This window comes from Macrosteles quadrilineatus, unplaced genomic scaffold, assembly GCF_028750875.1.
Source record: "Macrosteles quadrilineatus isolate MER2022 unplaced genomic scaffold, UCM_ALF_1.0 Scaffold_6__1_contigs__length_79288215, whole genome shotgun sequence".
NCBI classification, from domain to species: Eukaryota; Metazoa; Arthropoda; class Insecta; order Hemiptera; family Cicadellidae; genus Macrosteles; species Macrosteles quadrilineatus.
The window spans coordinates 15,138,094-15,164,691 of record NW_026542599.1 but is presented as its reverse complement, the minus strand read 5'-3'; the positions used below and the strand labels follow the sequence as shown (position 1 = coordinate 15,164,691).

At 34.8% G+C, this 26,598-nt stretch overlaps 1 protein-coding gene across 2 annotated transcripts; it reads right to left on the bottom strand.

Annotated features, from left to right (window-relative positions):
• Positions 1–751: 751 nt before the first annotated feature.
• LOC128996671 (arginine/serine-rich coiled-coil protein 2-like) lies at positions 752–26,598 on the bottom strand. 2 transcript variants are annotated; one of them, XM_054422102.1, is made up of 6 exons: positions 26,337–26,581; positions 12,526–12,839; positions 5,345–5,510; positions 2,656–2,787; positions 1,877–2,069; positions 752–1,298 (listed from the first exon to the last, which is right to left on the bottom strand). In XM_054422102.1, the coding sequence occupies exons 1-6, from the start codon at positions 26,398–26,400 to the stop codon at positions 1,058–1,060; spliced, it is 1,110 nt and encodes a 369-aa protein (XP_054278077.1). In that variant the 5' UTR covers positions 26,401–26,581; the 3' UTR covers positions 752–1,057. The 2 variants fall into 2 exon arrangements, with proteins under 2 accessions (XP_054278077.1, XP_054278076.1); XM_054422101.1 differs by lacking the exons at positions 752–1,298; positions 1,877–2,069; positions 2,656–2,787; positions 5,345–5,510; positions 12,526–12,839 and adding an exon at positions 12,939–15,516 and having other exon boundaries at positions 26,337–26,598.

Here is a 26,598-nt window from a genome sequence, read left to right as displayed (position 1 = left end):
TTTCCAAAATCGCTTTGTTAACTGGATATCCGCCATTTTGTATTTTTTACAAAAACATTTTTATCTTTGAACATTTTAAAACGATGGATTGGTATGTATGTTAAGGTAGAAGAGACCCGTGTTAGAAAACAGTTCATCTCGATTCAACCTAAAATTTCAAAATGGCGGCCATTTAAAGTTTTAAACTTAAATTACTCTAAACTGGCTGGTTTTATGAAAAAATGTCAAGAACAATTTAATTTACCATTTTTAATTATCTATCTAACGATACCAAGTTCAAAAATATCTAACGATACCAAGTTCAAAAAGATCAAATAAGGAATAGCTGAAATATTAAGATTTTTAGTTGTAAAATGGGGCAAACCTGACTAGCCCCTTATTCTACCCCATTTTACAACTAAAAATCGTAATATTTCAGCTGTTTATTAATAAAAATTCAACAGTTGTAAGTGAGTATTTTTCAGTTGTGATGGAGTTTGTTTGTTGATGACATGTTTCAAAAGAGATTTTCCAGCACTTGCTTAGACTAACTATTCCTGTCCTCGTCTTTGCCTCGTAAGTAATTAGTGTTCCAATTTTTGGCTTTGACATCAGCAGGCATTGTGCAGTGCAACCAAACTGATAAAGTGTTGTTTATGACGTTCACCATATTTTACAAGCAGTAAATAAGTTTATGGAGCAATTAAAAATATAATAACAGAAAAACTATGAAGTATTAGGGTTCATACAGAAAAGTCTGATTTCTATTTCATATATATATTTATTGTAAAAAAGTAAATACAGTACTTACATCAAAACTTTGAAGGTAAATACATTATGATGGAATTACCCTATTTTTTATTAAATCAACAAATTCAATCCACTTTGAAAACCTGCTATAAACTTTGTGTCCACTTCAACTACACAATTTAGAAATATACTTTAATTTTTAATAGTTTGAATTCAACTATTTACCGCAATTGAAGTTGACAACATACTAATGACAAACATATCGCTTCAGGTAAATCCATTTTAGATGATTCGGTTAAAAAGCATGGAAAAATAGGAATTTCAGAGATCACTTGAGCTTGAAGAGTGGTACAGTAAATTTCTGAAAGTCTGAGATTTTTTTGTTTTTTATGGTAGTGAGAGCATTATCCACCATGTCGGCGACGTCCCACTTGTCGTTATAGGGTAGAGTGATGGTTTGGGACAATGGGAGGATTTCTGAACTGCTGGTGTAGGCGGAGAGGAGACGATACGATGGAGGCATTCTGGGAAACATCGACGGTAGAGTCACCTCCATGACGCAAACATACCTGTGATCAAACTGTTTTCAACCTTTTGCAACTTCGAAAAAACATGGTGGCGCTTCGACATGAGCCTCCAGCCAAAGTCAACAACAAAATATATCAGTATCAGAACTGTTTATTGACGTTTAACATATACATGTATGGTCAAAGTCACATTTAAAATATCTTAGCCTAATTAAAATTGAACAGATAAACAGGCCTAGATCTGAACACCTATTGATTATTGACTATTGATTATACACCTATTGAAATGTATTTTCCAAAAACTCATTGACATTGCACATAGGGCTTTCCACTAACCAATCTGACAAAGCTTTCTCAAATTTACTATTACAAACTGCTTTGGCTTTTTTTTAACTGCTTCGGCGCTTGTTTTGATTAAGACACGTTAACAAGAACTCATAATGTAGTTACCATAGCATGACCAGCTAAATTTCACCATAACCTTGGAGCCCAATATAATAAATTCAAGTTTTCACAAATATTGCCCAACATAAATATCAAAGAAACACACCGGTTCTGTATGATTTTTATTGAAAACAACTACATCACAATTATGAAAAACCTTTATCGAACAAACTTACCCATTTTTTTCAAGCAGGAAGGCTGCACTTTGGTATTCAAGGGCATCATAACCGACAACAGACTGTCCCAAACGAGAAAGAAGCTCAAAAATGTAACGTTTCCGTTTGTCTTTCCTCTGCAAAGATACTGTCAAAAGCTGGTTCTCCACAGACCTAGCTACTTCATCCACGTACTCAAAGAGGATTTCATCTCCTAAAAAAAAAACATTCTGGCTAAGAAGAATAAAATAGTGAGGAATCGTAGTGAAATATTTATTATTTTGAAATATGTGAAAACTATTGACAAGCTTTTGATTGATTGTTCTTGCAAAACAATTCTAAAACAAGAAAAGTATCTGGATACACATAGGAATCTGAGTGAAGAAATTGTTTTTGTTAGTTTACAGGAAATCCAATCTAAATTGTGAAAGGCATGCAAATTTTATAAATAACATATTTTACCAACATGATTTAAAAGTGAATAATCATTCTTCTAGATCATTGGACAAAAATGGTTCCCGCCAAAGAAAGAGCTGATCATAAGTCAATAACAAAGCTTTATATTCTAGGATGGTAGGCTCTAGTTGGGAATCATTTCATTTAAATCATGATTGTCTGGAAAGGGGTGAAGTGAGTGAGCTTGCTATAGATTATTATCATTTTAGTTACCATACGCATCTCCGCTAGGTCATAAGCTTTAAAATAACTGAATCGTAATACTGTACATCAATTAAGTAGCCCAGCTGGAAAAGGGATGTAACAGAAAAAACCCTTATTGTATTAAGTATTTAGACACTAGCCTGTGATGTTGTGAGGCAAGTCGAGTACTGTTCCAATCAATCTCTGGACGGTGGGTGACACAATGATGTTTGCCGATCTCACAGAACTGTGCGCTCCAAACCTCACGGCCAGCAGAACATACTCCTCTGGATCTGCGTCGCAAACGTACAAAATTATTGACACACTAAGAAGTCATTATGTTTATTTAGAGTTGGAATGTTAGTGGATTGCATGAAACTAAATATATTTTCTCCCATTTTGCAAATTTGTTCCCTTTTTAGGCCACGTTCCCCTCCTGACAGGGAAGTGTTGGGTGTTTACTAAAAGATGGCAAACATCAACATCTCATTTTATTAACCAGCAGTTAACCAGCGTGCGTTGCTGCGCTTACAACTATTATTTTAAATGGTAATATGTTCTTTACGATAAATAATAAAAATGTATACCAAAAACAAAAATAGAATATTTACTTTACTTAATTTCCAGTGGATAAACAATGTTTTTTTTTTCATTAGGTGTAGAAATATGTCAATTTTTAGGCATACACCTACCGTGAGTATGCAACATACAGCTGTCCATGTGAAACGCATGCATTTTCTAAATTTAAACCGGCGAGTCAGGGATTACCATGTATGGTGATTACAAAAGCATGACGCAAAGGAAATTGTAGACCATTGAATTCAAAGTGTAATTTGGATTAAATCATCGGTCTTCTTGGGATTAAGACTATTCCTCCTTTAAACTTACCACTGATGATTGTTGCTTCGATCAAGTTTGGTGTTATATTTTAATCGTCAGTCTGGTTCCTTTGCTCAGCTTGGGTGGATTTAAGTTTCGCATTAGTATTATTGAAGTTCCTTCTTTTAATCACAGTAATGTGGTGGGTTGATGACAAATTGGGAGGTAACATTGGGTACCTCAAGTTTAGGTGCCTACCCCCCCCCCTTATATTGGGCCACAGTGGAACACCTTTTTGTAAAACAGTCCATACAAATCAGTTTCCATTTCATTATCAATTTTTAAATATATGTAATGTGTGCGGGAAAGGTTGTTCTCTAAGTACATTTATATTCTGAAGCTGTTAACCAAACAGGTAAAAAAAGAAAAATGTTTTGTAATGTTTGTTCCATTGTGGCCCACCCTCCCCTACTTACAAACAAAGTGTAAATTATTTTCATGTTATTGAGGTGAGAATTTGTTGTAGTTGACCATTCCTCAACATGTTTGAAATACAGGTTGAAAAAGAAATGACACATTTGGTACATTTTATTTACAAAATTTTTACTTCTTGGTAACATTTACATATGTACAGATAGAAAAACCCAAAAAGTTGTTGGTGAAATTCAATAAATCTTAATATGGCCCCCATTTAAGGCTTTGCCGGAGTTAAATAAAAATTTAGGACATCGCAAACCTTTGCTGCATTTCTCGGGGATGGAATTAACACTGTGTGAGTAATCCTTTAATTGCCAGCTGTTATTTTCAACTCTTAAATTAAAATTTTCAATCAGAAATAGTGGTAAAAACAGTTATTTCTTGGTAATTTAGGCTATTGTTTTTTAGATTGATTCATAGCAATTCATCAGAGCTATGGCTGCTCCTCAGCAAAAAGCTCAGTGTGTCTTGTGGTTTAGAGAATTCAGATCAATAGTTTCAGTTCAACGACGTTTTAGATTGGAGTATGGTGTTAATTACTCTCCTTCGTGTAACTCAATTAAGCAATGGGTAAAGAAGTTTAAGAAAACAGGCAGTGTTTTTAATGTTAATCCAGAAATTCAGAGAAATGTTTGGCGGGAGTTTGAATTTCGATTTGACGGTAGAGCCTTAAACGATGGCCATATTGAGATTTATTGAATATCATCAAAAAGTTATTGAGTTTTTTTCTATCTGTACATATGTTAATGTTACTATGTAGATACAATTTTGTAAATAAAAATGTATGTTAAATGTGTCAGTTAATTTTTGGACCACTCTGTATATATATCACCATTGTTAACAACAAGCTAACCGAAAGACTATTGCAATACATTTTTTTCAGGAAATTCAGCGTTCTTAAAAATATTACTTTCAGAGTGGGGCCTGCAAGGAACTTTATTGAGACAACAAATTGATCCTAAGTCAGTAGCTTTTTGATGGTTCGAAAACTGTACCCAGCTGTACCTGATCTTGGGCTTTGAATAAATTAATGATCCCGGCTAATGGAACAGCTGATCTTAGTGACAAAACTACACAGATCATCTGACTCTATTCTACCTAAGACTATTGATACAACTAGACATTCCATCCCCACGTTAAAATACAAAACGTCGGTGGTTGACGTTAGCCACCCTGTCACGGACAGATTGTTCTGATCTAAATTACTAATTTCAGTCAAATACACAGACTTTTTTACCAAGTCAAACGAATGGAATGACTTATTGTAAGCTACAGCGACTGACCTATCAACTTGGTCAGCAAAAAAATAAGGTAGATAATAGAATTATAAGAACTAGCATAAGCACATTCTGTGACTTGCTACACAACTATGTCGTTATTAAATAAAAAAAATTGGCGTTAGGTGGTCCATATAGATGGAATGTCAACTTCAGTATCCAATAGTCAAATGATTTGACACTTCACTCATTGTGTTAAAATACGCACCTAGGTGGCGACCCCACCTCAATCGATAATGATAATCTACAGTATGTAACCTATCTATGAGAACTAGACCTTGGTTTGGCAGGATGATCGTAAGGTCAACGTCCAGTTTGATGAGGAAATGCACCGCATCGCCGTCTGCAAACACCTCCACCTGGTCCGGCATCACCTTACCCTCGCCAATGAGGGACGAGTACTCGTAGGCACACCGGTTATCCACCGTCTCCAACTTATCCACCTGGAATGTCACTTGTTGAGTACATCTCCCAACCTCCAGCAACCATTGTTCTTCTGCTGTGCCCCGAGGTAGTCCGACAAAACTAGTGTTTCTCATTTACCTTTTTTACAGAGGGCCAGGCTTACAAGTGACCATGGGATCGCATCGCAGCTAGAACAGCTTATTGTGCACCCATTTACCCTTTTACCTCAGCATACCACTTTATGAAACATAAATACCTCTACCCCAGCAAACCTGCAGACTGAGCGAATTTCCATTTGTATGATTGGATTTTCACCTAAATATTTCCATGTCAGATTTATCCCCTATTTAAATAACATCAGATTTAATGAGTGATTAGGTTTGCCACTACAGGAAAACAATTAAGTGTGTTTTTAGTAAAATGTTAATAGCTTCGTAAGAATCAAAATATATCCATAAAGCTATGGTTCCACAGGATACGGAATCTCCGCCATGCGGTGCGTAATTTTTCGCAGCGAAAAATCTGGAGGGGTGGTTCTACAGACTGCGAAAATAACGTTGCGGGGATTCAGTTCTGTCCAAACTAGCGACGAGTATGGATAGAAAGAGGAAAGCCCTTTTAGCTTTGATGCTATATGATGATGTTGTCGATCTTTTATCTTTGTTAGTGTCAAGTCACAGTGATCGAAGTGACATATTTAAGAATCGAGACAGTGAAGGGGCCTATTTTTGCTATTTATTTAACAAAACTTAAGGGGTTTCAATCACGAGATCCTGTTTAACACTTGATACCCAAACATCTCAGGATAATTGTTTGTCAGGTCTACCATTTTCGACAGTTTATGTTAAATGTACTATAATAATTTATTTTAAAAGATAGTTTGTTGAAAATCGGTGTTGGGATTATAGGTGTTATATAATCGTTCATCAATAACTCTTTTTACAGCATAAGACATAATGAAACTGCACGGTCACAATATTTGATAGCTCTTCTCCGCTGGCGGAATCCGCACTGCTACTGTTCTCAACCGCAGTAAATTCGGGATGCGGAAGCAGTGGAACCGCACACATGGGAACTCCATTAAACCAGTGTCTTTTTAATTCCGCAGCGGAAAAAATCGCACCGCACGGCGGAGATTCCGCATCCTGTGGAACCATAGCTTAATCAAGCAAACTACGATAGTTTACTTCTCCATAAAAATAAAAAATAACATGGGAATTTAAATTTACAAAAATTTTAGCGAATTTCCCTATAGGGAAGTAGCTATTACCGTAGGTGGCACGGTAAGACCTAGACCCGGGACCGATTTACTTTTTCATTTTGATGTCCCCAGAGGCCAAAAACACCATTCGTTCAAATTTTTATATATGTATATATATATATATATATATATATATATAGACTTGTGTGTATATATATATATATATATATATACGTCCGTGAACGCGATAACTTGAGTAATTTTTGTCAGATTTTGATGAAATTTGGTTTAAAGGTGTAAAGCGGGATAAACTTGAATGAGTTCGCAAACCAGCACGATCGGACCATGGGAACGGGGCTTTACGGGGGGTTTTATGTGGTAAAAATTGGTTTTTCTCACTTTTGACCCTCAAAACACAAAATTTCCCGATTTCTCTTTAGACCTTTTTAAAGAGCTTAAAAAAACAAATAATTTAGTACATAAAAGTATTTTTGTTCGATTATTAGTAACGGAGAAAATTAAAAAATTGTAAATTTAAAATTCCCATGTTATTCTTATGGAGAATATTGTCAAATGTTGTAGTTTGCTTGTTTATGGGTATATTTTGATCAAACTTGGCAAATTTATTTATTTTGTACTAAGCTATCAATATTTTACTCAAAAACACACTTTATTAGTTTCCTTGTAGCAGCAAACCTAGGTACTTGTTAAAACTAATGTTATTAAAATATATTTAACTGAAAATCAATTCAGACAAATGGAAATTCGCTTAGTCGGCAGGTTTGCTGCGGCGGGGGTATTTCAAGATACTAAATTACTTTGTTTTCATAATGGTTTAGAGAGAGAAAATTGGGAAATTTGAGAATTCCTGCGTTTTGAGGGTAAAAAATGAGCTAACCCAATTCATACCCCATAAAACCCAGTTCCTTTAGTCGGATCATGCTAGTTCGTGAACTTGTTCAAATAAACGTAGGTTTACACGTTTGTAACAAATTTCTTCAGAATCAGATCATTGCTACCCAAAATGGTGTTAACGGACACATACAGGGTTAGGCAAAAGTCTGGAACCCCCCAGATAACTTTTTAACACGTTGCAGTAGGAAAACCAAACTCTGCACATATTTACAACAAAAGAAACTGTACTTTTTCATCAAAGTTACAACTTTGCCCCAGCCCCCAAAATGGGTTATTTTGGGGGCAGTCCCAAATTTTCAAATGTAAACACCTATCATGTGAAGGGGGCACCCTCATTTTAAAGGGTTTATCAAGAGAAATTGAATGGCGCAAACCAGAGGTCCATATTACACCCCTAATCAAAATGGCAGCCATTTTAATTATTTGAGATAAGCATGCAAGATAAAGTCTGGACACCCCCAGTTAACTTTAAAATATTTAGTATTTTAATACTAAATAGATTGGTTTAAGGTTGGTGAATTCTCTTTTTTTTTAAAGGTATGCTGAGTTCAGTTTTCCTGTTATAACCTGTTAAAAAGTTAATAGGGGATATTTCAAAATGACTGCCACTTTGATTAGGGGTGCGATATTGATCTCTAGTTTGCGCCATTTAATTTTTTTTGAGAAACCCTTTAAAATGAGGGGTCGCATGATAGGTGTTCACATTTGTAAATTTGAGGCTGCCCCCAAAATACCCCATTTTGGTGGCCGGGTACAAGTTCTAACTTTAATGAAAAAGTGCATTTTTTTATGTTGTAAACATGTGCCGAGTTTGGTTTTCACACTGCCACACATTATAAAGTTAACTGGGGGTGTCAAGACGTTACATTGCTTGCTCATCTTAAATTAAAATGGCTGCCATTTTGATTAGGGTGCGATATTAACTTCTGGTTTGCACCATTCATTTTCTCTTGAAATACCCTTTAAAATGAGGGGTCACATGATAGGTGTTTACATTTGAAAATTTGGGGCTGCCCTCAAAATACCCCATTTTGGGGGCTGGGGCAAAGTTGTTACTTTGATGAAAAAGTACAATTTCTTATGTTGTAAATATGTGCCGATTTTGGTTTTCCTACTGCAACACTTTAAAAAGTTGACTGGGGGGTTACAGACTTTTGCCTAACCCTGTATATGAATGAATTTGAATTGATGGTGTTTTTGACCACTGTGGAAATCAAAACAAAAAAGTAAATCAGTCCCAGTTCCAAGTCTACCTACGGTAGTAGCATATTCCCCTATATGAGAAATTCGCTAAACTATTTGATGTAGCACTTTGTATTGTAGCCTACAGGTCATCAACCAATTTTCCAAACATGATTATGAATTGAGGTTATATTTTTGTAGATGAAAATAATGTACTTTTAGTATCTGAGGCCTACTGAAAACCTCATCATTTAAATAGCAAGACTTATTTCTCTATTGCTGTAAATTCAAGTCAAGTCACTGAGTTTTAACAAGTTAACTGTTAAATAATCTTATCCTCGTCTTAACGACTTGTTGACTACACAGTCGCTGATGGGTTGTCATGTAATGCTGAAACACCAACCGGTAAAATCCTGACGTTTATTACTTACTTGACCACCACAAAGGCCACCAATAGTGCTGTGCCTACCACAGGTTCAGAAAACTTCAATTCACTATGTATAAAATACTTTTGGCTATGGATAGTAGTAGTAGGACCCATACCCATGTTTAAAGTAGCAGCAATTTTTAGACCGGAAATGAACGTAGTTTAGTTGAGCCAACGACAGAATGTAGGCCCACTACATCAATTACAGATTTCTTTTGTGTAAACCGGCCGTTTAACCGAGCCCAACCAAAACAACATCTTACCTGGAGCACAGGAGGTTTAAAGTTTGTTGGAAAGACAAATTTTGTTTTACACAAAAATAATTCCTCAAGGAAGGGGGGAGGGGATGTAATTATCTCATAGTTCCATAGCATTAATAAACCTACACATTCCATTCCCAAGTTAAAGTTGTCGCCAGTTTTTAAATAAAAATTGTCAAAGTTGATGTGAGCCACCGACAGATTGCGCTGATCTAAATCACTAATTTCTGTTGAATATACAGACTTTTTAACAAAGTCAAACTAATGGAATGACTTATGGTGAGCTATGGCAACTATGATGACCCATCAACTTGGTCAGCAACAATAAGGTAGAAAAAAGAATTTTAGACCCTAGCACATTCTGTGACTGGCTCACACAACTATGTTCTTTTTTGATACAAAAAATTGGTGACAGCTCCATATAGATGGGATGTCTACTTCAGTATCCAATAGTCAATGTCCATAGCGTTTCAAATGCAAACCAAAATCCTACATATTACAATCAACTATCTCTTCATGTCACATAAATTATCCAAGTTAAAAAAAAGTTCCAAGGGGCAAAATTGAATTTCAACAATGCTACATTCTGTAATTGGCTCATTCAATTATGTTCAGTTTGTATAAAAACTTGGCTACAGCTGGTTTAACAGAACTATACTTAACGCAAATAGAACTGGCGGGTGAAGGTATTTTTTTTTAATAGGCCAGCTTAATCAACTACCCGTTCTATTTTAGTTATACCTGGAATTTCTACCCTATGGCACAGAAAACATACTACTATAACCCAGAATGCCAACCGCATGGTAAAAAGCGTTAAGTACTTTGAGATGGCTTTGCCTGTCGATTCGTAGGCAGCGCCACCAGCGTTGCTATGCACTCAGCTCTCATGATATGCTCTCAAAGTACTTAACGCTTTTTACCATGCGGTTGGCATTTTGCGTTATAATAGTATGTTTTCTGTGCCTATAGTCTATTAGCAAAATTTGGCCGGTTTACAAGTAAGGTTTCCTAGGTTCCACTTTTTTTAGTTTAATGTATTCATCAGCTGATCAACTGTCTGATGTTATTTGAAGGTTATAGTGAGGTGGACGAGATGGAATCACTTCCACTCGAACCGCCTAAATTTTGCAATTGGAGTATAGTATACAAAAGTCAATAAGCTACTAATACAAAGAACAATTTTGCCCTAACCATGTCTTCTTCTAGTAAAAGGTCGTGGCGGTACAGTGGCAACGCTGCAGCCTAGGCATACCGAAACAGCTGTTGCACTAATTCAGAATGGAGCTTCCACATACAATGTTTATGCTATGTTTATACTTTTATTGCTGTTGATACATCGGAATATACCGGACGATGCAGCGCAGCCACACGCCAACGAAAGGCTAGTTTCAACACATTTTAATGTATGGATGTCTAAATATTTTGTAAACATATGAAAATGTTTTGAAGATTTATTGGAAAAGTTGGATAGCTGCCTAAGATCAATGCATGTTTATATACCTAGTCCATCAATTTTTTCTTTCTTCATATTTGGTTGATACATTTTTATAAACCTCGAATTTTGTCTACAGACATCAGGCATATGTATGCTACGTACCACGTAAAGCAGGGGGTGAGCCATTGCAGTATAAGATTGAACTGTACCAAAAATTGTAGTGGCAGCAACAGGATTCGAACCCACAACAGCACCATCTTATATTTATAGCCAATTGCACTATCGGTTGGTCCACCGAATCATCGAAACTACTCTTACACCAACCATTCTTTAAGATCTTTATAACAAAATACAGCGTGACCTTTTCATCATATAGCCTACTTGATACATATGGCCAAACTCCATCCTCTTCATCAGGAATCCCATTGATTGATATCTATTTGGTACTTACCCAACGATGAATTTGGCACCATGAGAAAATTCTGTCGAGATGTCTTATTTTGGTGTGAAGGTAATTTTCTAAACAACGCCATAAAAAGTGTTATTAAGGGATTTTGGAACAAGTAAAACTTCTAGGCACACCAACACCTGACTATTCCCTATACTTAATATTTTTTGCTCCACCTCGGATACTAACAATAAGTTATGTCCAAATGCGGGATTGTGCTTTTGGCACTACCGGTACTCCAGTAATTTCATCATGCGCATACATTCAAAATGTATTTTCAAACTGATCAGTTCTTTAGTATAATTTCTATTGTGTCCAACCAATGCCACACTAAAAAAACAGGCTGTAATGCTCGTCAAGCATGAAGTCACGATAGAAGACGGCAATGACGCAGGTATTTATTTATTTATTTTCCAAGGAAAGATTAAAACAAGCAACTGATCACAAACAGCAAACATTACGTCATTCTCGTCTTCTATCGTGACGTCATGCTTGAAGAGCATTATACGGCCTGTTTTTTTTTAGTGTAGCCTTGGTCCAACACTACTTTTCAAGCTGAAATTGGTTATTTAACTGAGATTTAATATTATTAAAAATACATAGTAGGCCTACTCTTTTTTTATCATAGGCCTACAAACTATTTTGAATTTCAAAGTGTTGAAAATAAGATCATATAGGGCTGCTGTATGTAGTTATAGAAGGAGCGTTCAATAGTTTTAAACAGCACTTGGCAGATATAAACTGTGTTTGTGTATCCAAGTATTCTAATAGAGAAGTTACCACAAGAAAATAAACTGTGGTAGAATTTCATGAATAGTACATTAAAACATAAAAAAATTGAGAATTTACAAAATCTTGGGTTGTAAGTTGATTTTTAAAGGTTTATATAACCTTTAAAGACCTTTTTTTTTAATTTCACATTTAGGTTGGATCAAACATTTAAGTTCCCTGCTCTCAATTGTTTCTTTTATGTAAAAGAGATGGATTTGTTAAACTTTAAAAAAGAATCTTCCATAAATAATATTCGGATAAAAAAATGATTCAAAAGTTTTTGAAAAAAGATGAACGTAAACATAAAAAAACAAATCTTAAAATTCAAGATCCATTCTTATTGGTTGGAAACCATTGAAGTTAATTTCAAAGATCGAGAACACTTCAAGTTACAAGTTATTGAAATTAACTTACTTGATATTTTAAATACGCTGAATGGAGTTCAGTTAAAACTTTAGCTAAGGCTCGGTCTGTGTATTCCCAGTTTTTTAAAGAGGGAAGAGCATCTTCTAGCATCTCGAGATTAATCGAGTAGAAGTCAAAATCACCAAGATCAAAGTCCGGGGGGCATTTTGGGAACGCTCCGTTGAAGATGATTTGCCAAATCACATACTGGTCTGCTATCGGAATCTTCAGTTTAAAACGATCATTGATCGCTACTTTAAGCTTTTCCAACGCAGGCTTGCCTGACGATACTTCTAACAATTCTATTTCTCTGGCACAAATACCTGTAAATACAATGTAAAGTTAAAGAATCTGAAGAATCAATATGATCCTCGGATCTTCTTTACCCTCGAGTCAGCTACAGGAAGAAAATAGCAGATTGCGCAGTTTCCAAAGTTTATTAAAATATATCTGCAAACTAACAACAAAACAGTTTGTGTCAATACAATTGTAAGTATTACAAATACAAAAAATATAAATGAATAATCAACCTTTTCATGTTACTCTTTAAGGTAGAATGAGAAATTACTTTTTCAATAAAACCTTAAAACTTTGAAATTGTAGAAACAATTAAATGTGATGGTAATTCAATGAAACAGATAGCAAATGCACAATTTACTTAAACACAGTAGGCCTACTGATAGCCAAATTTAATGAAAAATTATCTCTAAACTCAAACCGTGATAGCCTACCTTATTTTTTGTATGAATATGAAATATTAAACATTGCAGTTACAGGGTTACTCAGGTGATTCCATTATTTTAACACCTCACAAAATTGTAGAAAAACGTTTCAAATTTCTTTAAAATTAATCATACGAATGACATTTATATATATGATTTAATAGTAATAAAATATTTAAGCAAACTTTATTTGTTCTGTGAAAGTCTATATTGACAGCTTATTAAACAATTATTTGGAAGAGGGAACGAGAAATAAAGTAAATGATATCTCATTGATTATAAGACATCACTAGTGTAAATAGACAAGCAATGACATAAAACCTGTTAACCTGCAGTTAAAAAAAATAAACATGCACATAATTTATGTTAATAAAAAGAATGAAAATAAGTTGGCTTTTTGTGATTTTGACATTGAGTTCCAGTTTTGACACTTTCCTAGAACACAGTTTGAATTACCAGATAAATAATTCAAAGATAATAATTGGTCAATTCACAATGGCAAGCATTATATAAATCAGCTTTCTATATAAAACAAAGTATTTATTGTAATTTACTATATTAATTCATTTCTCAACAAAAACTTGCATTTTTAATAATGTTGATTGATAGACAAATTAACATATTATACTGTCATGATAAGACACATCAAAAAGCAAATCTTTATAAATTTGGAAATGGATAGTTAAAACTTTTCTCTTCCATTAGATTTTATCAATTTTTTGAAAAAATTGTAGTAAACAAATTTTATTTAATTCTACAAAGTAAAATTACCCACAGAAAGTACAGAAATATTGAAGTCACAGAGGGAAACAACACAAATCTCAATACATACGGTGCAACATTCTTATATAAGTACATATGGTACAGTTCAAGCAAACTATCAACGAGGAAGATGAACTCCAAACCCAAGACCAAGCCCCCGATGAGTGTGTGTAGACACTCTGGCTACCTCATATTGTTTCTCCATAGAGTTAAACATTTCTTCTTGTTTCTGTAACAATTCACTGTTTTTACTAGAGGAAGATCCTTCTTCCCCGTCCTTGATTCCCATTAACCGTTTAAACTTGGCAGTTAGTTTTCCATCTTGATCCTGAGAAAAAGTAGTTCCTTTCCAAACACTCTCAGGGCCAGCTTCGGGGGCTTTCTCCTCTTCTTTCTTTTCGGCAGCCGAACTTTCGCCCTCTTGTTTTTTGCTTCCCCATATCAGTTTGCGCTTTTGCATCTGCTGAGCGTACTTGAGAGGGTTGACTCCGGCTGGGTTATAATAACTCGGGATGGAAAACCCAGCGTTACCTTCGCCAAGACCTTGACCATCTGGCATCTTCAGTTCTATACCTAGCTTCTCCAGGATGTTCAACTTTTGCATCTTCTTGTCATGCAGTCGTTTTGACCTGTCAAAACTTTTAGAACGACTCTTAGATCTTTTTCTGGGACGACTCCGAGAGCGACTTCTTTTACTGCTTCTATCTCGGGATCTATCTTTTGACCTCTTTTTAGAGTGATTTCTATCTTTGTAATAATTTGGACTTCGGGAATCCCGTCTAGATTTATCCTTGTATTTATCTCTACTTCTGGATCTTTCTCGCCGTTTATCTTTCCTTTCTACGCTTTTAGACCGACCTCGTCTCTTTTCTCTGCTACGTGACCTTGCTTTAGTTCTTTCTCTACTCAGTGATCTTGATCTTCTATCTTTCATGCCCCTTTTTCTTCTATCCCTACTATGAGATCTCTCGCGTCTTTTCTCTTTGCTCTTGGAACGATCTCTTTTATCCAAACTTTTTATATCATACTTTGAACTTGTTTGTAAATCGTATTTTCTGTCCTTACTTTGAGAGCGATCTTTTACAGAGGTCTTACTTGGAGATCTATTTGTCCTTCGCTCATTGCTTCTTGAACGGTATCGCTTCCTTTCAGAACTTCTGGAGTGATCTCTCTTTTGGTCATCGGAATACCTGATGAAGTCGCTTCCTTTACCAGACGCTCTGGGTAACGCTGGATGTCCCAAAGACTCATCACTGTCGGACAACTCTTCCTGTTGAATTTTATAACCTATATCTAATGCTATTTTATTTACAACAGTTGGTGGGTTCGGTAGTTTAGAACTGCCTTCTCCTTTGTACTTCTCATGGCTTTTAATTTTGACATCTTTGCCTCCTTCACTGCTGGTTGATGAGTATGAAGAAGAGGAAGAGCTTCTTCGCACTTTCCTGTTGGATTTGTCACTCATTTTAACTTGCCTAAGACCTTAAAATGACAATGCAGTCTTCTCAATTACCACCTGAAACATTCAAGAAGACACCAGATACAAAATAGCCTACATCGTTTGCTGATCTAATATGTTTTTCATCTCTGCAACAAAGGTTAAAACTTAAACTAATACAGATCTTAAGTAGGCCTATGTAATGGCTCTTGAATGGAAATAAGAACTGGGCTTCAAACATAAAAATATTCTGTCATTGGTTTTCTTAGAGCACACAACTTGAACACATATGAATTGAAAACTACACCTTACATAATTCATTAGTTAATTGTTAAATTGGTAAACAGAAACGAAGATGCAAACTCATAACAGGGGCCTACAGGATAGTATGGGTCGGACATGTAAGTACCGGTACCAGAGTTTTTTCTAACAGGTAGGCCTACTCAGGCATCGCCCAGCTCACTTGAGAGGTGCATTAGAATTTTGATGACCAGAAAATTAATTTTTTTAGACCAATTTTTGTTAACATTTACCAATCGAGATATATATATATATAGTCGGGAGTACATTTCTAAGTTTTTCTTTAGGCTCATTTTCATGTGTAATAGTGATGGTTGAATATCTTGAAGTTCCCGAGATTTTGGGAAGTGATCACTTAAAAGTGTACCACAATCGCAGAAGTTGGTCATGACAATTGCAATCCAGGCATGGAAACAGGGCCGGCTTTAACCATAGTCTAGGCCAAATAGGCGCGCGCCTAGGGGCATGCACCACAATATTACAATTTACAAAATAATGCCACTGTTAATGTTTTCTATTGTGGATAATAGGTTCAAGAGGTGTACCCTAGTCATATAGGGTATTTGTCACTGTGGTAGGCTAATACTCACAATTGTCTGAGGACTGACAAAAATCTTAGATTTCTACGATTTCAACGCAATCATAGGAGAAACATCATAGGATAAAGTTGCAGTACTTTCTTGCCAAAGGGAACATTCAATACCTACTATCAATGTTTTTTTTAGGCGTATATATTAATATCTTTTTCTTTATAATGATCCATAGGCCTATTCTTATGTTTTAATATTTTCAACACTTTTAAGTTACAAAATGACAACTGATCTGTTTAGGCTAATCTATTCTATATATAATTCAGTTTTAAAAATCTTTGTACAACTAAATCTAGAGTTCTACTGGACCGATTTTATTAATTAATGGGTCGTTGGAAAGCTTAGGTCGTGTAGATTTGCAAATAATTATGAAAGTTTGTTTTTATTATGATTTATGGTGAAAAATTTCAAAAAAACATGTTTTCCATAAGAAATACATTGAAAACAGTGTTTTTCACACTTTTTATTTGGGTGCGACTTTTAGCTGCCTTTTTTAGTGTTTCCAAGAAGTGTATGGTATCAATTTGTAGGAAATTTTATACTCTTTCAGAATATCACCTTCCACTTTGGTCGATTTCCTCACCATTTAAAAGTTATTTGCAAAAAAGCTAAGCAACCTCCGAATTTATAATAATGAGAAAATATTGAGTTTGGGATATTTTTGTTAAACTTTGTACAACTAAATCTAGACTTCTACCGGACCGATTTTGTTAATTAATGAGTCATTGGAAAGCTTTACTCATGTAGATTTGCAAATAATTATGAAAGTTTGATTTTATTTAATATTTGTGGTGGAAAAATAAAAATAACAAAAATGCATTAAAAACTGTTTTTTCGGGTTTTTATTTTCAAGTTTATATTTGTAGTCAGCTTTTGGCTGCCTTTATTAAATAATTTTAAGAATTACACAGAAGGTATTTGTAGGAAATTTTATCTTCTTTCAGAATATCACGTGCATTTTCTACGATTTACTCACCATTTAAAAGTTATTGTCAAATTAAATAAGTGACCTCCAAATTTTTAGTTGTTAAAAATACTGAATTAGGGATATTTTTGTTAAACTTTGTACAACTAAATCTAGACTTCTACTGGACCGATTTTGTTAACTAATGTATCGTTGGAAAGCCTTATTTGTGTAGATTTGCAAATAATTATGAAAGTTTGATTTTATTAAATATTTGTGGTGGAAAAAGAATAAAAAGCAAAAATACATTAAAAACGGTTTTTTTTATAGTTTATATTTTCAAATTTCTATTTGTAGTTAACTTTAGGTTGCCTTTTTTGAATATTTTCAAAAAACGCTTAAGAGTACTTTGTAGAAAATTTTATTCTCTTTCAGAATATCACCTTCCACTTTGGTCGATTTCCTCACCGTTTAAGAGTTATTTGCAAAAAAGCTTAGCAACCTCCTAATTTATTGTGGTGAGAAAATATTGAATTGGAGAGATTTTTGTTAACTTTCTACAACTAAATCTACAATTCTACAGGACCGATTTTATTAATTAATAGGTCAATAAAATCTGTGTAGGTTTCCAAATAGTTAGTAAAGTTTGAGTTTTATTTATTTATGGTAGAAATACGTTTGCCGGTATGAATAATCTAAAAATGTTTATGGTAGTAATAATGGGTTAGCCAGTATGCATAATCTGATCACATGGAACACATGTATTAACCTATAGTTTAACAGCTGATTGTTTTATTGTTATTTCCTTGATTTTTCTTTGTTTACATTTAGTTGTTTACTATTTGCATTGGTGGTTAAAGTGAGTTCCATAAAGTTTGTGTTTCTAAAGTGATGTTTTTAATCTTTACCATTAATAAGTATTGGTGAGTTAAGTGATGTATGGATTTCATAACCAAAAATTATTATTTCAAACTGTCAATTATAAGTTATTCAAATTTAATTTATAATTCACAGTTTAAAATAGTATTTAATATTCGTTAATTTTGAACTGTTAATTATACACTCAATATTTTACATTAGTTGAAAAATGAATAACTTTACTCTTCACTACATGGTTGGTGATGGAAACTGTTTCTTTAGAAGTGTCTCATATTTATGCCATAAATCTCAATCCAGATACAGTGATATACGATCCAAAGTAGTTAATGAAGTCGTCAATAACTGGGACTACTATTGTCCTTTTATCGTAGGGGATAAGACATATAGACTAGAAGTAAAAAACGCGACGGAATACAGACATTTGATGACCAAAGATGGGGAATACGCCGGTAATGTCGAAATCGAAGCTGCAGCAAGAGTTTTTGACTGCCAATTCAAAATATATGCTGAGAAATTGGATTATTTTGTAACGGTTGGTGAAGGCACAACGATCTATAAACTACGATTCTCAGGAAATGTGGATGCTGGGCATTACGATGTTTTGATAGACAATAGTATGCCTGAGAATCAAGAGGATGTAATCTTACCAAAATCAAAACGAGGCCGTGCATCAAAAAATAGAAAAAGTAAAACATGTTCTGGCAGACGTGAATCAACAGCTCATAAAAATAAATTGAAGAAACCAAATTATAGTACAGATCAAGATTTACTGCAAGGGGTAAAAAAGTGTTCATCAAGCAATCAAAAGGATGGAGACCCAGAAAATGAAAAAGAAACAGAACAAGATAGTCAGACCAACACTTTACTCAGAGATGATGCAACTTCCTCAACCTGCAAACGAGGACGTCCAGGAAAGAATAGAAAAAGAAAAACATGTTCTGGCAGACGTGAATCAGCAGCTCATCACACAGGTCCAGCGGAGAATGGAAAAAGAAAAAAATGTTATGGAGACACAGAAGATGAAACAAAACAAGATAATGTGACTAACATTTTACTCAAAGATGATGCAGCTTCCTCAACCTGCAAACAAGGACGTGCAGCAAAGAATAGGAAAAGGAAAACATGTTCTGGTAGACGTGAATCAACAGCTCATCACACAAGAATAGGAGAGGGAAATAATAGTGATGTAAATAATAGTTTACAGCTACCTATCACTTTTGTGCCTGAAGCCTTAAAAGATATAAACGATGAAAGTGAAATAAAGTTACACTCATGTGGTAGTCTTAGTGAAGTGTGCGAATTCTGTGGTGCTAAATACTTTGTCGGAGAAAGACCTGGCGATAAAATGTTTTCTAAATGCTGCTCAAAAGGAAAATTTACATTAGAACGGATTCAAACTGCATTATTACTTGAACAGCTTATGACTAATAACAATATTTATTCCGATAACTTTATGTCCAATATCCGTTCAATTAACAGCTCCCTGTCTTTTGCTTCGATGGGAGCGCAAATAGTCCCCCCTTCAAGTTATGGTCCTTATTGTTTTAGAATAAATGGCGCTATTTATCATCGTGCTGGTACATTACATCCTGAAAATGGAGAGCAGCGTAAATATGCTCAGTTGTACATACTCGATCCTGATGAGGCTACTGCTCAAAGAATGAAAATCAAAGAAAACTCTGGATGCAATGAACATTTATTACAAACATTAGGCTTATTCATGTCAAAGTATAATCCATTTGCAGAAGCCTGCAAAATGATGTATGAAGTAGAGCAAGAATGCATGCAGGACACATTAATGAATAATGCTGTTACATCTGATGTGACAATGGCTATAATTCAGGACCGACAATATGATGAAAGAAGATATAACTCTGCAAGATGTAATGAGGTTGCTGTCATTTTCGAGAATACGGATGGTGAACCACCTCTGCACCGTGATTTACTAATTCATTGTCGTGCTAACAATACAATCAGTAACAAAACCCAAAGAATCAGCATTTTGGACCCAAATTTGGAACCAATGGTATATCCTCTATTTTTTCCGTATGGCGATCAAAGTTGGGGGATCAATATTCCACTGAATGATAAGCCATCGTGTCTCAAAAATATTAAAAATAAACCTTTAAATCCAAGATCAAGAGTCACTCAGATGCAATATTATCAATATCGACTGTCAGTACGTGATGAATTCAATCCTTTTTTGTGTGGGGGAAAACTCACGCAACAATATATTGTTGATGCCTACACAAAAATTGAGGCAAATAGATTAAATTTTATTCGACAAAATCAATCTCAACTTAGAATTGAACAGTACAAAGGTTTAATGGACCAGATTCGGATATCAGGAGACAATGAATTGTTTCCCCCTGGAAAGCCTTTCATTTTGCCATCAACGTTTCAAGGGAGCCCACGAAATATGGTGCAAAATTATCAAGACGCCATGTCAATAGTGAGGAACTATGGTAAACCCGATCTTTTTATTACAATGACCTGTAATCCAAAATGGGAAGAAATAACACAAAATTTAAATGGACAGTCTGTTGAAAATCGTCCTGATTTAGTTTCTAGAGTTTTCAAATTGAAGCTAACAGAACTTATGGATGACATAAACAAAAAACATGTTTTTGGCATCCCAGTAGGCAATATACATGTCATTGAGTTTCAAAAAAGGGGCCTACCCCATGCTCACATCCTACTGATTTTGAAAGAACAAGATACTCCAAAATTACCAGAACATATAGACCAAATTGTATCGGCTGAGTTACCAGATAAAGACAAATTCCCTACTTTACACGCAGCTGTTACAAAACACATGATTCATGGACCCTGTGGTGAGTGTAATTTGAAGTCACCATGTATGAAGGAAAATAAGTGTACTAAAAACTATCCCAAATCCTTTACAAATGAAACTGTACCAAACAAAGATGGATACCCTCTGTACCGCCGAAGAAATGATGGTAATAATGTATCAGTAAGAAATAAAGTGATTGACAACACATGGGTGGTCCCTTATAACCCATATCTTTTATTAAAATACAACTGTCATATCAATGTGGAAGTTTGCGCTTCGATCAAAAGTGTTAAATATCTCTTCAAATATGTATATAAAGGGCATGATTGCGCAAATGTACGTATCACAGAAAGAAACTCAAATTTTGATGAAATACAAAAGCACATAGATAGTAGGTATGTTAGTGCACCAGAAGCCATGTGGCGAATACTAGGAAATGACATGCACAAACAATCGCACACTATAATCAGATTGCCTGTCCATCTTCCTGAAAATCAAAGCATTATCTTCCATGAAAATTCATTAAACAGAAATACAGATATTCTGTTACAAACTGCTGAAAAAGATACAATGTTGACAGCGTGGTTTAAGTTAAACGCTGAAGATGAAAATGCAAGATTCATTAATTACAGTAATATACCTAAACATTATGTTTTCAATAAAACAAGTAGGAAATGGGTTCAGAGAAAACAAGACAGAAATAATGTAATTGGTAGAATGTATTATGTAAATCTTGGTTCTGATCCTGAAAGGTATTGTTTAAGACTTCTACTGCTTCATGTACCAGGTGCAACATCTTATGATGATTTAAAAACCATTGATAATACTAAATATAATACTTTTTATGAAGCAGCAGTGCAAAAAGGGTTGATAAAAAATGATAACATTTGGGATCAAACTTTAGCCGAAGCAGTCAATTTCAGCATGCCTCAACATTTAAGGGACTTATTCTCATACATTCTTATATTTGCTTCCCCGTCTAATGCTAAAGAATTATTTGAAAAATACCAGTCTCATCTTTGGGAAGATTTTTCACACAGCCACAAAATAGGCCATACAGATAACTGTGAACGATGTAGGAATTTGACTCTAATAGAAATAAACAAAACTTTAGAAGCAAACCATAGTTCCTGCCTTAAATACGATCTACCGATGCCAGAAAACATTGCCCTACCAATCAACATTACTGATATCTATGATTATGAGTTAGAGAAAGAAAAAACCAAGGAAATGATAAATAAATTGAATTCTGAGCAAAGACAATGTTATGATAATATAATTGCAGCAATAAATGATGAAGTCCCAGAAACATGTTTTTTTCTGGACGGGCCAGGAGGCACAGGGAAAACCTATTTGTATAAAACTATTCTGTGTACAGTGCGTGGAGAGAAAAACATTGCATTGCCTATTGCATCCACTGGAATTGCTGCAAACTTATTGGAAGGAGGTAAAACGTATTTTAACCAATTCAAGTTAGTGCCTCCTTTAAACGAAACATCCGTATCAAATATAAGACTGAATTCTCCAGAAGCCACAATCATCAGATTAGCTAAAATCATAATTTGGGATGAAGCAACTATGGCACCAGGAATCGCTTTGACTGCTATTGACAGAGTACTTAAAGAAATAATGAACAACCAGAATCCTTTCGGTGGAAAAGTTATGTTATTGGGCGGGGATTTCAGGCAAACTCTGCCGGTTGTCAGACATGGTAACAGGACCAAAATAATAGAAACCAGTATAAAATTCCATCCACTGTGGGAAACCTTTAAGATCCTACGACTGAGTAAAAATGTACGATCAGTGGATGATTTATTTAGCAAGTGGCTATTAAGCGTAGGGAATGGCCTGACTGATAGGGCATACGATTTACCAGAAGAACTAATAGCAATACCACCCAATATTTTAAGCCACGGTAACATAGCATCTGATACATTTGGAGATAAATTGGATATTGCTCACTCTCATGAATTCACCCAAAAGGCTATTTTATGTTCAAAAAATTCAGATGTGGATTGTCTAAATGAAACTGTTCACAACTTACTGGAAGGAACATCAGTAACATACTTAAGTTCAGATTCTATTGAAGCGGATAATGGTCCACAAGCAGATCTTCATTATCCTATAGAATTTTTAAATCAGCTATCACCATCGGGAATGCCAATACACAAATTAAATTTAAAAATTGGAGCTGTAATAATGTTGCTGCGAAATCTTAACACAAAACGGGGGTTATGTAATGGCACACGATTAATTGTTAAAGAACTCAAGCCCAATTTAATAATTGCAGAGGTTTTAACTGGATCAGCAGCACGTGAAATTGTATTCATTCCAAGGATTGACTTAGCACAGACGGACACAGATTTACCATTTGTTTTAAAAAGACGGCAATTTCCTTTAAAATTAGCGTTTGCTATTACAATAAACAAAGCGCAAGGCCAGACATTGGATAAAGTTGGGATATACCTTCCAGCACCAGTATTCAGCCATGGACAATTGTATGTTGCAATATCAAGGGTAAAAAGGTTTGAAGACTTAAAAATTAAAATTATCCCTGGCAAAGAACAAGGAAAATTATTGAAACAATCAGATGAAGTCTTTACAAAGAATGTTGTTTACAAAGAAATACTGTAAATAAAATATTTTTGTAAAACGTTATTTGTTTTTCATTATTTTACTCTTTTAGAAAATCAGTATATTTTCTAAACAATTTCATTCTTTAAAAAATGTTCAGGTACTTACAAGGGCATATATTATGTACTACTGTACTTTCTAGGGACCGTTGTATTTAACTACAACGGGCTCTGTTGCTAGTATAATATATAAATGGAATAGGGCCTAACCCTAGGACTGCCCTGACCTGATTTAAGCCAAATTGCTCGATGCCCTGGCAATTTTGGCCATTTGGCAGAGTTGTTTATGACAATTGTAATAACAGCCTGTTTAAGTTGTATTGTTTATATGTATGTAAATAGTAGTGTTTATTTTTAAATGTATATAATAACGCAGTCTATCCGACATTGTCGGTCAACGACGCAGCACACAAGTATCAAGTATCAAGTATTAAAGTAATTCGCAGGTTACAAATCGATGTGTTAACTTAATATCGATATAATCGGATCAAAAAATAAAATACCAATACTGTACAGTAGGCCTATGTTGAGAAAAAAAATCATCGATAATAATGAATGTTCCCTTTAACAGGAACGTAAGTTACTGAGATGTTCACTATTACACCGAGACCACAGAAGACGCTTATGGATTAATTGTTTAATGACCTCAGGATCTGATGTTTTAAGAACGATTTCACCACAATCACAGAAAATGATCATAATTTTGCCACGATCGCAAATGACAATAAAGTTGCCACTAGAGATGTAACGAATAATCGGGTACTTAGTGAAGTTACTAAGTTAACTTTAATTCAAACGGCTAATTTGGGGGGTCAGTTACTTATTCTCTATAGGTAGGGTCTACTACCGAACCCAGAGCCCGCACCTCAGGTGGAACCTAACTTAGGGGTCTAGGACTGGCCCTGAATTGGCTTTTTTTTATAACGAACCATAACTTGATAAGTTGGCTTACCTATCAAATTAATTGATATACAGTAGACTCTTGATAATTCGAAATTGGTGGGCCAAGCACATAAATTTGAATTATCAAGAGTTTTGAATTATCAAGAGTTCGATTTATCGGGAGAAAAATAAACCATTCGAATTACAGAGAGTTCATTTTTTAATACATACATACAAAGGTACGGCACGTTACAATAAAACATCATACTGTACCGTATTTTAGTACACTTTTAAACAATCAACGGCTTATTTTTCAGTTACTTTAGTTGCAAAGAAATCTGTTATTTAGCGCTAGCTATATATTTTGCCAATAGCTGAACTATCAGCTGTCGACAACTACGTTTGTGCTGAAGGAGATGTCGCGCAATCTAGAGATCGGATTGCCAACTTAGAAAAACAAGTCAGAGAACTAACTCAGACTACTGCTCTAACTAAACAAACATCAAAACATCCAACACTAGCCTACCATGGGAACAGGATGTACTGTACTGTATAGTTTCCTGTTATAACAGGAAGAGATCACTTCGAATTACTGCGTGACTTTGATTTATAGAGTGTTTTTTCGACGAAACTTCGAATTACAGCATGACTTTGAATTATAGAGTGTTAACCGACGAAACTTTGAATTACTGAGTTACTTCGAATTATAGAGTGTTTTTCCGACGAAACTTCGAATTACTGCGTGTTACAAATTGACCTGCCCTCTATTTGGACTTTGAAATACCGAGTGTATCAAAATGCATGGTAAAAATTTGAAATATTGAGAGATTCTCTAGGGACTGAGCCTTCATTTTGAATTATCGAAAGTTTTGAATTATCAAGTGTTTGAATTACCAAGAGTGGACTGTAGTACTTAATTTACATTTTAAGTTTAGTATGTTAGGCCTACCGTAACTTAAGTTACCGGTAGTTAGAACAATTTGATGGGACCAATCCAATTTCTTTTCACGTAGGCCTAACTTACTGTAACTTAGGTTAGGCCTATTCATATCTCCCAGAATTTTCTGAATGAAACGAGTAGCCTACCGCATATTGATATGTTCCAACCATAACTTAATTAGAGTTTATGTTTGAAAAAGAATAGGTATGTCTGCAAAATGGCAATTTGGCTTGGCCACTAAGTTATAAGTTAAATAGGCTAGGCCTAGGTATGGAAACTTACCTGTAACCACTCGGAGGGTTAAGGAGGTAAAAATTAATTGCAAAACCAATTAATCCAAATGTGGGTTATCATTACTAGGCCTAACTAAGTTAGAGCCTACACCATAACAAAATTTGAATGGAGTAAGGGAGCATGAACGATTCTGTACCATAGGCCTTATGATCACTGTATCTCGAACAAACTGGCGGGTACAGTTACTTAACTGGGCTATGCTAATATCAATTGAAACTATCGAATTGAAAATATTGATTAATAATCAATATTTTTAAATATATCTATTATAAAATTAAACTATCATAACCTAACCTAGCCAACCAAAGTTGCTGATGGTGAAAAAATCGCATGAAGGTTTACTAATCGAATCGATAGTTTCAATCGATATTAGGGAGCATAGCCCAGTTAAGAAACTGCACCCAAACTGGCAACTAACCTGTTTTCATCTTCGTGTAAGTTAACTGAGTTTACGAGTATTGCTTTACAAATTGGCAAGCATAGGCCAAGCCAAGTTTTGATTGCTTCAAGTTTCCACCTAAAGGTTAGGACTAGGCCTAAGCCTACCTAGGCCTAGCCTACTTTAAAGTATTTAAACGGCCTGTCCTGACTTCAAAATGAATTCATTTGTTTGAACTCGGGCTAACTTATTTCGTCTTTAAATAGGGTATTGAAAATTAAAAATTATTCAAATTTAACTTACCGAGTTTCGAAGACAGTACATCCTGCAGAAGACGTTGAAGAGGCAAGCAAACAGAAGTTATCATAACTACCCCACTAAGTTATTTGTAAAACTAAAAATTGAATACAATTTTCATGCAAGCAGCCAAAGACTTGTTTAGTATGTGATTTTAGATTTCAAACCTAAATCATTAAAAAATTAAAAATTGTAAAACACAATTTAGGTAAAACAGCATACAAGTTTGTCAATCATTGAATACAATGCAGAACAGAATACAATACTG